The 12783-nt window shown below is 40.7% G+C and overlaps 1 protein-coding gene across 2 annotated transcripts; it reads right to left on the minus strand.

Moving 5' to 3' along the window:
• Nucleotides 1-7218: 7218 nt before the first annotated feature.
• On the minus strand, nt 7219-12745 carry LOC135246663 (uncharacterized). 2 transcript variants are annotated; one of them, XM_064320012.1, is made up of 7 exons: nt 12180-12745; nt 11129-11383; nt 10685-10723; nt 10189-10254; nt 9683-9779; nt 8689-8877; nt 7219-8350 (listed from the first exon to the last, which is right to left on the minus strand). In XM_064320012.1, the coding sequence occupies exons 2-7, from the start codon at nt 11379-11381 to the stop codon at nt 8308-8310; spliced, it is 687 nt and encodes a 228-aa protein (XP_064176082.1). In that variant the 5' UTR covers nt 11382-11383; nt 12180-12745; the 3' UTR covers nt 7219-8307. The 2 variants fall into 2 exon arrangements, with proteins under 2 accessions (XP_064176082.1, XP_064176081.1); XM_064320011.1 differs by lacking the exon at nt 12180-12745 and having other exon boundaries at nt 11129-11694.
• Nucleotides 12746-12783: the final 38 nt, after the last annotated feature.

A 12783-nucleotide genomic window follows, 5' to 3' on the forward strand; every position in this document is an offset into this window, starting at 1 on the left:
TTATCCTGTTGGTGAGCTTCACTTGACCTGTCAGTGCGAGAAATACTTAAGAGTTTTCACATAATTCATAAATTCACCCTGAAGTCAGACAGTGCTACTTTCTAAAACAATATTTGACTAACTTAAATTGCTTAAATTGTAACCTAAATGCAACCACTGAACAGCGTTTTGAAATAAAGCTGAAATGTAAGCCAGATTTGAGTAATTTCGAGTGTGGCATCTTTGACGAAAAGCAGTATTTAGTCTACTTTTGGAGTACGTGTAACGACCACACCAGAAAGACTAACGCATTTTTTTCAGATTTATTCGAGAGAACCGGCCGTAACACATTTAAATACAAGTCCTGTAAAAAATACACAAACGGTCTAAATAAGGAAAAAAACAACTTCATACATATACATTTCGTTATATTAATACAGATTCTTTAACAATATCAACTCGGACGACAACAATTACATTTTTTCTACACAATTAGGTACAGGTTGTTACAGATATTTCGCCTATTTTATATAGGCTACAGTTGCAAACTGTTGCAAGCTATGTTCACGTTTCGCAGTCTGTCGCGCGAACCCATAGTCGGACACTTTCCCAAAACCTGACATGGCTATTGTCCCACACAGCACACGTGAAATAGATGGCCGAGACTACACTAGTCAAATACACTTCACACCTTTGCATGCCTACAAAGCAAAAAGGTATAGAACAGGATTCCTTACAATTAGCCCCCTAACAGTTCCTCTCCACTGAACCTCCCCACTCTGCCCTATTCCAAACCTAAACACTATACACAAAAGGACTAGGACTGAAAATGAAACTGAAAGTGAAAGACTATTCACAATAAGACACTAAACATAGAGTAATAAAACTTAAAAACTTAACTCGCCCGGTTAGCGAGACCCTCCCCCGGGGTCTGTGTTTTTGGCACCGTCCGACTCCCCGGGGCAAGGGTTCGTTGAGGTCGGCAGAGCGGACAGGACGCGGCGGTGGGCCGAGCGCTGATACACAAAACTGGAGAACCAGGACGTGCGCATACACTCGCCCTCCCCGCTAAGAGTGCGCGAACCCAGGAAATGAGACACGGCTCCCCAGATCAGCGTTTCTCTCCCCTTTTACGGGGGCTAATACGTCCGTTCTTCACACCTGTTGTCAATTTCTCCCATCAATCTACCCAAGCAGTCCACCACCCACAATTGCGCCCCCAGTTCTGCCTCTTATACGTGACCGCTTCGCCGTCCATTATGCAAAAAAGCGTCCGTCTATGGCTAACCTGACGACAGGTGCTCTCACGCTAGCTAGTTCCCAAAACTAGTAGCTAGTTTTAAAAAAACTCATCTCTCTCTCTCTCTTCAGGCAGCAACGCGTAATCCAGTCTCTTTCGCGAAGATATTTGCCATCTCAGAAACTGTCCTTTCGTACCAGCAGTGAAATCTATAAATATAGTATCTAAAAAAATAAATTAAACTCAAAACCGAAAAAAAGGAAAGAGTGCACACGGTAATTACATTTAAAGGGAGAAGCGATCGCTGTTCCTGAAATCGCAGACATGCTACGTGAGAACTATTACAGCATTTTAATTCAATCCCAGTTTCTCGTTCTCTGAACTCTCGTACGAACGAATGCGGGCCACGACTGACGATGCTGCACGGAAATGCAAGATTCGCACAATAAACTACTGACAGCGTTTAGTTTCATTCCACTGCAATACATTTCATTAATTCAAGGTCATTTAAGCAGAAATCGCTTAAGTGATCAAGAGACGGTGGACAAATGGATCAGTTTAGTTGAGTGTTAGGCTACATCGCGCGATCATGGAGTCACATCACATGTTTGACAAACTCTTTAAGAAACTGTAATACGTTTTAATAGTAAAAGTTTTCAACATACGGTGAAGGTATAACTTAAGCCAAACTCTTACCTTTATGAACTCCATTTCCACCAACTTTAGAAGTTAAAATGACAAAGGACAAAATGACAGGAATCCACAATGTATTGTAGTTGATTTCTTTCCTTACAGCACAGATACAGAGCCCCCCGTCTCGTAATAAAGTGTAATATTTAACTGCAATATTTAAAACAATCCAGTGATTGCTGGGAGGTAGCTTGTGAGATTGTTGAGTGGAGCCGGTCTTTTCTTTTATGCGTTGTGTGTGCGTGGCCTGAGGCGCGCTGCTCATTAGTTTTAGTTTTCTTTCGGTCATCTGATCATCGGCAGATCTTAACTGGAGGATTCTAAGCTTCCAATTGGCCAAGCCCCCGAATTTACGTTTAAGGGCGTGACAAGAACGTTTGAATGAAATTTTTTAGCCTACTACTCGAGTTGCGTCTTAATCCTATGCGGGTTCATTATTGAAAACAAACACAGTGCTATCTCCGTGTTCCGTTGCGTTAGTTGGACTGGAGGTATACAGTAGGGACACAAGTGACGTATAGGACGAAATGAATCAACAAATAAAACGGGGTGAAGTATACGTACTGTTTTATCATCAAAAATATTTTGTTTTACATAACAAATGTACTTATAAATTAACATCCGTTCAATGATGCCGACAGGCCACGCATGATCTTGCTCTGTATTTATAAAAAATATCTACAGTATCCTGGATCCACGCCAAATATAAATACTCATCACAAAATGTTTCTCGTCGTGTCCTGTAACTGGATCGGTCATGTATTGCTTCAGTCCTTTTTTGGAAAATGACAAGTCGTTCAATATGATAAGTGAACACAAAGCCGCGAGATCCCAGTTTGTTTGACTAAGGAACAAATACTACTCATGCAGTAGCGCAGTAACTTCTGAAACCATACAGCATAACTAGGCTGCTGGCATTGACTAATGTACACGTTCATTTCTACACATTCATATACAAGTGCTAATCAGTTATTTGAATTGTTCATTTATTGTATTCGTGTTATCGTTGTTTTAGCTGCTGAAGAATGTCATGACCTTCACAGTGTATAGCTGGAGGGGAAAAAACAATGTGATGGAGTTGGAGTTTTGGGAGACCAACCGCGACTGAACAGGGGGGTTCTTTAAGCTATTAACCCGAGGTAAAATAGCCACAAAGTCTCAAGAGACAAGGGAAAGGAAAACAATACTCCTTAGGGAGAGTATCCCAAAGAAAAGCTCTACACAACCCACGTACTGGGTAAAAGAGAACTAAGGCTTAAGGAGTATGAAAATGAAACAAAACTGCCGGAGCAGAAAACGGGGCAACTCAAATAACAGACCTCGAACCGAGGCTGAAAAAGTAAAATCCTAAAGAAATACTGAGCTTAGATTGTGGCACTAACTTGTTGCCAACAATCTAAAAAAGCTAAAGACTGTTGTGCTAATTTTATAGCCACAACAATCCAATATCGCAGCTCCTTTACCTTTTTCCCTTTACCTTTACCTTTTTCCCTTTTAGTTTATCGGCTTGCTCAGGGTTTAAATAGAACACCAACAGGTGCAAATTGTAAAAGGAAATTTGCACGTGTATAATTCAATCAACTCCATGGCCGTAATAACCGAAGAAAAGATGCATAAAAAAACCAATAGCCGTAATAACTGAAGAAAAGGCGCAGAAGGAAAAGAAATGGTGGCATCAGCCAAAACCATGACAATCAAAGACTGACGCCATGGGAAACTATGTCGTGTGAGGTGGGGTGGGGTGCGGGTGAGGGAGAGGGGGGAACAAAAAACATCGTAAAATGCACACATTTATCTGTTCAAATAAATACACATAATATGTATTCTTATTCTGCCACACAGTTTGTTTTCAGTATATGCTGTACCTCAACATTACATTCACACTACACTTTTCTACAGGGCTACTCACTAATCATATGTATCTTGATCTCAGACTTGTAGTTCTTTTATTGTGCCTGGAAATCATACCTCACTTCTATCTCAAGACTTAGCCATAGCTTCACTGTGTGAACTAGACTTGATGTCCATGGCTATGGATAGCTGCTTCTTCATGACAGAATTGCACTTTATCTGACCTGTGTTCTGCAGTCGCTCCAAGGACCTTCAGTATGCACTTACTATACATTACTTTGGACAAAAGTGTCTGCCAAATTAATGCAGCGCAATGTATTGCAATGCAATTAATGTAACACTGGAAATTGCAGCATGAATATGTTGCTCCTTGTGCAGGTTGGGTAAGGCTGCCACAGCAAGAGTACAAAAGGAACAACTGGTGGTTCAAAAGGGAAAAAAACTGGAGACACACAGTTCAATGAATGTATTTTACACTGAGCTGAAAGATCGTAGAGGCAAAAGAGACCCTGTGCTGTACCTTCACTATCCCAGTTGTAGCACTTTGACGCCCTCTAATGGCTCAACGTATTAATGCAGCCTCTGGGATATATGGCAGTGGTTTAAATAAGTTCATAGTGGTCTCTCTCGCAGGTATCATTGAGAAAAGAAGCTAGCCGGCCGAGACACGTTAGTAGGGAATCTAGACGGTACTAGCACAGCATCTGACCATTTTTCCCACAAGAAGGCTAGCCACTTAGAAATCAAGATAGGCCTATCTACAGCATAGCTCATCAATATGGATAGGCTACTAAACTGTCATTATTAACTAGAATGTAGTATTTATTGGGAATATTAAAAATTACAAAAATCTCTTAGCGGGTAACACCCTATAGGGAGACATGCACCATACACTTAAATGGGCAATTTCGGACCAATCGGACTTACGGTTTATTAGAAGAAACTTTTTATAGGTTTTGACAAATTTTCAGTCTGCAGAAAAATCCATCATGGCGGACTTTATGGGTCCTTGAGGCATATTTGTTCCTCATGAGGAATGACACAAGTACACCTGGTTTCATGAATTTTCATCAACGGGGTGGAAATGCCAGTATTTTGAAATTTGCGTTTTAAATCGGTTACTATAGCGCCACCTATGGACGAATCATAGTCATTTTTTCTGGCATAGTTACTCATCGTCTCTAGTTTCAACCTGGTAATTTATCATTTTTGATCAAGGCCTTTTTGAGCTATTTGACCATTTCTAAGAAAATAATAATAATAATAATAATAATAATAATAATAATAATAATAATAATAATAATGATGATAATACTAACAAAAACAATAGAGTTCCTACTTCGTAGGACCCCTAATAATAGCATGGAAGCTATTGTGTAATGCTTTGTGAGTGGATATTGTCTGGAGATGCTAGCTAAACGTATGCAAATGTTGGCTGCAAATGTTGGCGCAAACAATTATTCCACTGCCCGCTGTGCCCAACTTTCAAACCAACTTAAGAAGGCAAATATTAAGAGGCACGTGGACGTGCATTTCAAAGGTATGCTGATGTCAAACCCAAATTCATATCTATTTGAAACGACACCAATTCTGCCTAGCCTGTTCAAACTTCAGACATTTTATTTTTACTGTACATATTGTTTATGCCCTGCACCTGAACAAATTGGATGTGGTCATTCTACTGTACCATCTCCTTTGTAAGCTAAAAGGTAGCATTCAGGTGACTACATCAGAATCTGTACAACTGGAATTTTATGAGAAAGTTTAAAATGTACAACATTGTTAATCAAAAGTTATATGTGGGTTGGTAAGTTGGTGAAAATGCTGTAGAACATGGTTTGTCATGGACTGATAAATATACCAGTTTACACTGGGTTTGCACTGAAGTTTTATTGTGGTACATATAGGACTGGCCTGATATGCATTCTCTGTTTGCAGTTTACTTCTACCTGACCGCTCCCTGCATGTTAGCTGAGACAATCTTCTCGTCAGAGCAGATGCCTGCCTCCCCTACTCTCAGAGCAAATCACCAACAACTCTGTGGGTCCCACCCATCTCCCCCTGCCCCCTCTTTCACCAGTGTCTCTGCCTAATCTGGGATGTACCACCAAATGCGGGGTCACCCTGTGACTGCAGCCGTGACCCTGTGAAGTGACTGTGGTGCCACAGGGACTGTGCCTGTGACAGGCTTCCTAACAGCGAAGAATGCTTGTGACTGTGACCTGACCTGTGTCATGTGACTGTAACTGCACCTTACACACCTCATGGGAGGGTCATGATCCATGTGCACATTTCGCCTCATGCCTAATGTATTGCAGTGAGGGAATAATGAATAAATTGCCACACAATATGCCCTGACCTACTGCTGAATGGTTAAATCTTTTCATCATTTCTAAAGCAGACTTTTGAGTTCCAGAAAAGAGAGGCAGTTCACCACCAATACATGAAAAATACCTCAAATAAAATAGACCTTTAAAATATTAAATAAAATGGCAAAAGATGATCATTTAAAATATTTATTGAAAGATAATATTCTGCGTGATGGGTGAAGAAGGGACATGTTGAACAGCAATGGTGATGTCACAGTTCAGTCCCATTCCAAGTGTGTGCTCTCACTGGCTGGCAGTAAAATGCTGCTGAATAACGCAGTTAATTGTAGTAAAACATAAGGAAACATAATGGCAGAAAAGAGACTAAAAAAATAATTATCTAAATGCAAGATTGAAGTACTGTTTAAGGAGGTGCAGGCAATAGCACAACTATGGTTCGGTTCCATCAGCAGTACTGTATCCAACAAAACTATAAATATAGTGCTTGGCAAGCTGCCAGGATGGCTCTGTGAACAGTATGATGTCATGAGACATATAGCACATCATACCCTTTAATAAAAGCTCAGAGTCTGCACTTTGACCACGTGTGAATTGTTTGATTACACACTTGATACGCAGAGTGCAAACACATGGTGGATTCTTCCCAACAAGCATGACAATCTGAAATCTCACCGACAGTGAAACTGTAATGATCAGTGTTTCATTCGAAGTCTATAATAAGCTAATATCACAACTGTAAAGCTATTCGTGTATTATTTCTTCTAGTTGCCAGTGCAATCACGTGCCATTGATTTTGAACGTTTTTTTTGGCCAACTTTGCTGTGCAGTGTAGCTGCTGTTACCCAAGTCCACGGCTCGAAAGGGCCATAACATAAAGGAGACAAACACAAAATGGGATCGATTACAAATGGGTTTATTAAAGTATCAAAAATACAAAGTGCAGAGCAAAGAGGGGGGAAAAGGAAGGGAAAAAGTGGTGGTCAGTAAGACACTGTTATTCCAGTGCCCTCCTCTGTCACTCATTGAAATAGGTGATGACAAAATTAATTAACCATAAATACCTATTACTAGAGCACCAAATAACAATGTCTAACAGTTTTTCATAACTGGACCCCTTTTTTTTTAAAAAGAAATTATAGACCTCTACCGTACGGTTGAGATGTCAGCTTATGGTAAAAGATGCTATTCACAAATTGCTATATTTCTGAACATTTTTCCTGAAACACAATCATTTTAATCTCTCTTTAAAACCTTAAAACAATTAATTGCTTTATTTACACTCCATCAACATGTTTTTGGCCTGTAAATATCCCATCAATTACAATGGCTAGGTCCACAAATATGTATATATATATATATATAATATGGCATTTCTGCTTTAAAATCAGACACTGTTTGATTGTTATTTTATAAGTTTAAACTATTTTGTTTCTATGAACAAAACAGTTTAAATATGTAAAAAAAAAAAAAAAATTAATTCCATTAATTCCATTGATTTCATTTTGATTACATATTTCATATCGAACATATCAACTACGATTTGGAACAAACATCTGTATACATGTATAGATACTCCATTGTGTGGCATTTCTGCTTTACAATCAGGCACGTTTCATACATCGCCATTTTACTTCAAGTATAAACTCATGAACAAAACTTTAAACTTTAAAAAACACCCATTGCAGGTATCATGCAGAGTTCATGTTCAGTCCTGAACATATTTTTTCAACTGATCAGAATTGGAATCTCTTATTCACCTCATTTTCAGATTTCATTTGAGATGATATGTGAAAAAGCACTGCTTTGTGCTGTTTAGACACAGGAAGACTCCGCACTCTGCACACTTCTATGATAATTCATAATGAATCAAAGTAACAAAAGGGTTAGTTTCATAGCCCATCACAATGTGCTTCACAATAAATAAATGAATTTAAAAGCATTAAAAGAAACAGTGTAAATGAGGAAATAAAATAAATATCAATAAAATTTAAATTTAAATAAATATGTTTTGTTCTGATTCAAGTGTAGGAATTTTTTTTACATTCAGATCTTAATCCAGATTGAACGGTTTGTTAGGCACATCATAAACAAATTAAGAGCCGTGCCTGTGGTAAACAGACTGGAAAAATGGGTGGGTAAGAGAATGGTATGGTGAACAGTGTTAGTCAGAACCACAGACCATGTCAGAACTCAGGTCCAGTACTGAAAGATGCAGTGTCATTTCCCGCCACCAGCATAATCGTCGCAATGGCCAAGTAACCTGTGTGTAAGAGGGGAGAAAAAGGCTCATATTTCACCAGTTATATGCACAGCAGTCACAAGAAAGCATGTCCCCTCTCATAACGACATGTACCCCAAATCATGGGGTTATGTTCTCCAGCATTGGAGAAGGCCCTCTTTCCCTTTGCCCTGAGCAGCGTGAGCAGGTCCCTCACAGGAACTTGTGAGGCTGCCCCGATAGGCTGTGGGCTGCCTCAATCAAAACCAGGAAGTCAGAGGAGCCAATAGCAGAAGACGCTTGCCCTCCTCTTGTATGTACAGCAACTATTCTGGATGATTATGTAAAACAGCAGAGTCAATAAACAGGTTAACACCTACCCTGCAGTCCCAACGCTGCCATCCTCCCGATGGACCCCGTTAACGTTTCCGTTTGCAACTTCTGCATTAAGAGGCTGCATCTGGATGGTGATCTCATCACAATGCTCAGTGTCATGAGGAGGCACCCGGTTTTTCCCTTGACAACGGCCCCTGTCCTGCTCTCTTTGATAGTTTGATAGTTTGTTACCCCTGAGGAGGAAAAGCCGAAATCACATTTTCTCTTGACTGTCAGCAGGAGGTCAACTTAACACGCAAAGTTCTTCACACGTGGAAATAAAATAATCCAGTTCTGACGGCCCGTGTGAGGGGCGAGTAGTTCTGACCGGGCAGTTTCTGTGGGCTTTTGGTTCCGCCCTCTACCCTGCCTAAATTAGGGGGGGCGCACAACTCCGGTCCTGGAGGGTTGATCCATGTGCTGGTTTTTGTTCCAACCGATTACCTTAGATTTGGTTTTCTGACAGCTCAATACCTGTGCTGGCTCACTCCTGTACTTGAGCGCAGTAAAATCTTTATGATGCACTTGCACTCTGTGTCTGTAGCTGGTGCTTATGCAAATGTCAGATCAAGATACGATTGAGTCAATCAAAATAATTAAGAGAAGAAGGTGGCACAAAATCCTGAAACAGATCTGCCCTTGTGCACCCCTACATTACACCAACACAGTTTAACTAAAGGAGACCACAGCAGCAGGTTGCACACAGCTTTTAGCTGCTCACAAGCTTATCAGGACATGTCATGTCATCACATGCAAGGGGCCAATTCAGCAAACGAGTTGGAGGAGGATCCAGATACAGATTTCTCCCTCCTTGCCCAACCCTGATTTATACACTACATCACGCCTAATCTACACACAGACGTTACCTGTAAAAAGCCACTATAATCCATATTTTCCCCTCAGGAATTGTGGGTGTCCCCCCCCCCCCCCAATTCATTTTTAAACAATTCATGTCTGCATGACCTAAATATGAAAATGTTCTTTTTGAAAACAACTTACTTCCAAATAAAACCTCTGATGCCGACGATGCCGATGCCGATGATGATGATGATGCTGCCGATGACGCCGCTGATGATGATGCCTTTTTTGTCCGCCACTAGGATGAGAACCAGGATCAGAAGAACAATCAATCAGTGGACACATTTGACTTTAAACTCTACTTAAGACTGCAAACTGAAAGCACTGTAGAATCACTCAGACCACTGAACTCTTGAGTGAATATGCAGGTACTGAAATGTAATACTAGTGTACAGCACCTACATTACAATCACTAAGCAGATGCCCTTATCCAGAGTGACTAACAGAAGTGGAGAACATCAGTGTTAATAAGACAGATGTGCAATATCACCAAGAAGGCCCATAAGGCTACAGATATGGAGGTGCAAACATTTCAGTGCTCAATATAATTGGTTTGTATATTCTAGAACACTGAAATGCTTGCACAGGTATGGAGGTTGCAAGTTTGAATCCTGGAGACACGGTAGCTGTAGGGAATTTAATTTTACCTGAATAGTTTGGAGCTGCAGGAGTGGGCACGTTGTGGATGGGAGCTTTGATCACTGGGGCCAAGTGTGGTATTCCAGCACAACCAAGAAGACAAAAACAAACAAACAAAAAATTTCCATGGCTTTACATTCTGATAAAGGTTAACCCATGTGATTTCAAGGTTATGAAAACAAATCAAACTATATTTTCCTAAATGTATTTATGTAAATGGGGTGAAATGAGAAATTATATGAAAACCCTTCAGCTCTGAGCTTTGCTCAGGCTGATAACTTGTGTATAATGCATGTACAATACATGTTTAAAGATAGCCAATGTAAGACTACACTATATCATTCACACCGAAAGGCTATATTCTATCATTCAAGCTGTAAGGCTACATTAAAGCATTCACACTGTAAGGCTAGACTATACCCTTAGGCTCCAGTGTGAATGACAATCAGCAAATCGGTTCCTGTAGCAGAAGTAAAGATCTTCCAGCTCACAGAAGGCACTTACCGGGGGAAGGCTTGGAAAGCAGATTAAGATCAGCGCAGGCTGCAGAAAGAGAACATCATTACACACAACCGACATGTGATTGCACAAATGATCAGTACACTGCACACAGAGAAGTCGGATAGCTGTGCAAATTGCCTTTTTATTGCATCCAGTCCTAGACACCTTTATTGGAGGAGAAATTAAAGATTTTGGCTTGGCTTAAATCTCCCTTCATGCATCTTACTGCAGTGATTGGAGAGGGGAAAAAAGCACAAATGCACTCGCACAGTTCAATTCCAGCTGCCTTCAGCATTTTGATGAACAATCTATGACTAGTACCGCATTTTAAGTTTAGATTTTACAACAAAGTCATCTGCCTGCTTTCCAGATCCTTCCGTCCCACCCACTCTACTCTACACCACAACAGCAGAGCTGACAGAGTGGAGCCAGAGCAGGAATACTCACGCGAAATCTGTGAGTCGAATGTGCGCCGTACACCATAAGTGTCTATCCCATCAAAATGAAGGGGGTTGTCAGCCAGTTGGGCGAGGATACCATTACCCATCTTACAGGGAGCATCCGCCTTTAGATTCTCCTTGGAGCAGGTTTGGATTCCAGTTGGGGAGTTTGCTTTCACCCAAACTGGTGTGTCGCTGCCTGCTGGGTAGATTTTTCTCACACCAGTTGCGCAGTCCTTTTCCAAGCAAACTGCACACATTCCTGTGACATGAAAACAGGAAGTCTTACTTTCCAGGGACGGGGTTTATGCATAGATTAGAGAGAATAGCACAGGGTTCCCATCAGTCATGACAGCACACCAAAGACCAAACAAGTCAGGGGTTTGTGTGGGTGGGAGAGAGATCAGCCTCAATAAACTGTTGAAAACGTCCGGATGCTTTCAAGGAACTCAACTACAGGTCAGTCAGTCAGTTACTGGGAGTGAGTATACAGTGCAGCATAATAGCCAGTGAACTCAGCTTGTAAATCCAAGGTCGTAAAATTTGATTCCCAGATGGGCCACTGCCGTTATACCCTTCGCAAAGGTATTTAAACCCAAAACTATTTCAGTAAAATACCCGGATGAATAAAGGATCTGCATGTAAAGAATGTAAGCAGCGAAAGTCGCTGTGGTCCAGAATGTCGCTTAACACCTAAACTGTAAATGTAAAATGTAAAGAGTCAGTACATCAGGGTAGGATGAAGATGCAAAGATATGCAAGATAATCAAAACAGGAAATGGAGGGAGGAGAAATAACACAGAGGGACAACCCTTTTACAAAAGGGTGGGGGATAACAAAATGGGGGTCTTCTAAAATGGAACAGGTTGTTTCTAGGTTTGAGATTTACCATAAAATGAAAAGATTTGGTCTTAAATAAGATACAGAAATCCCCCTCTGGGTCGAAGAAAGAAAAATCTGAAGTGCAAGATAACATGTCACACGCATGCACACACACACAATCAACATGCATGGCTTCTGGTGAGTTCCTGTTCTTTAGCCCGCCATCAGGAACTCACCCAGGGAAGCGATTAAAGAAGTTGGTGAGGATGTGTGCAGTGTTGCTGCATAACCAAGAGGGGGAAATCTACAGCTAGACTTTCAAAAGGCACTTCCACAGCTTTACATCAACCAATGACAGTGGGAATCATCACCGTAGTGACGTACATGTGGAAACAATCAGCTGGAGACACACAGTCCAGACAGAATGACACCTCTCAACAGTTCATGCAGTAGGCATCGCAACACTTTTTAGGGGCAAACCCTAATAAAGCATGGCCAACTGCAGAACAGCGCAATTCACTTTAATACATTTAATTCCTTTTCGTGTCACTTATCATAATTATCCATTAACCGAGGTGATATCACTTATTAATATAATGTTAGTAGCCTGTTCGATTACATAAGGTTTATTAGATGCAAAGCTGGCTTTTAACTCACTCACACACTCACTCATTCATGTTTAACAAGCTGAAGGTTCTCCACAAGGGGGAGCTAGTGCTACATTAGAGTGGAACTTCACATTAATGACACTTTGTCCTCGTGCAGTTAATTTCCACAGTAGAAGGTCAGCAAGGTGACAAACTTCTCTTTTTGGAGGGGGAAAAAGAAAAAAAAAAAAAA

The sequence above is a fragment of the Anguilla rostrata genome, unplaced genomic scaffold, assembly GCF_018555375.3.
Source record: "Anguilla rostrata isolate EN2019 unplaced genomic scaffold, ASM1855537v3 scaf0663, whole genome shotgun sequence".
NCBI lineage: Eukaryota > Metazoa > Chordata > Actinopteri > Anguilliformes > Anguillidae > Anguilla > Anguilla rostrata.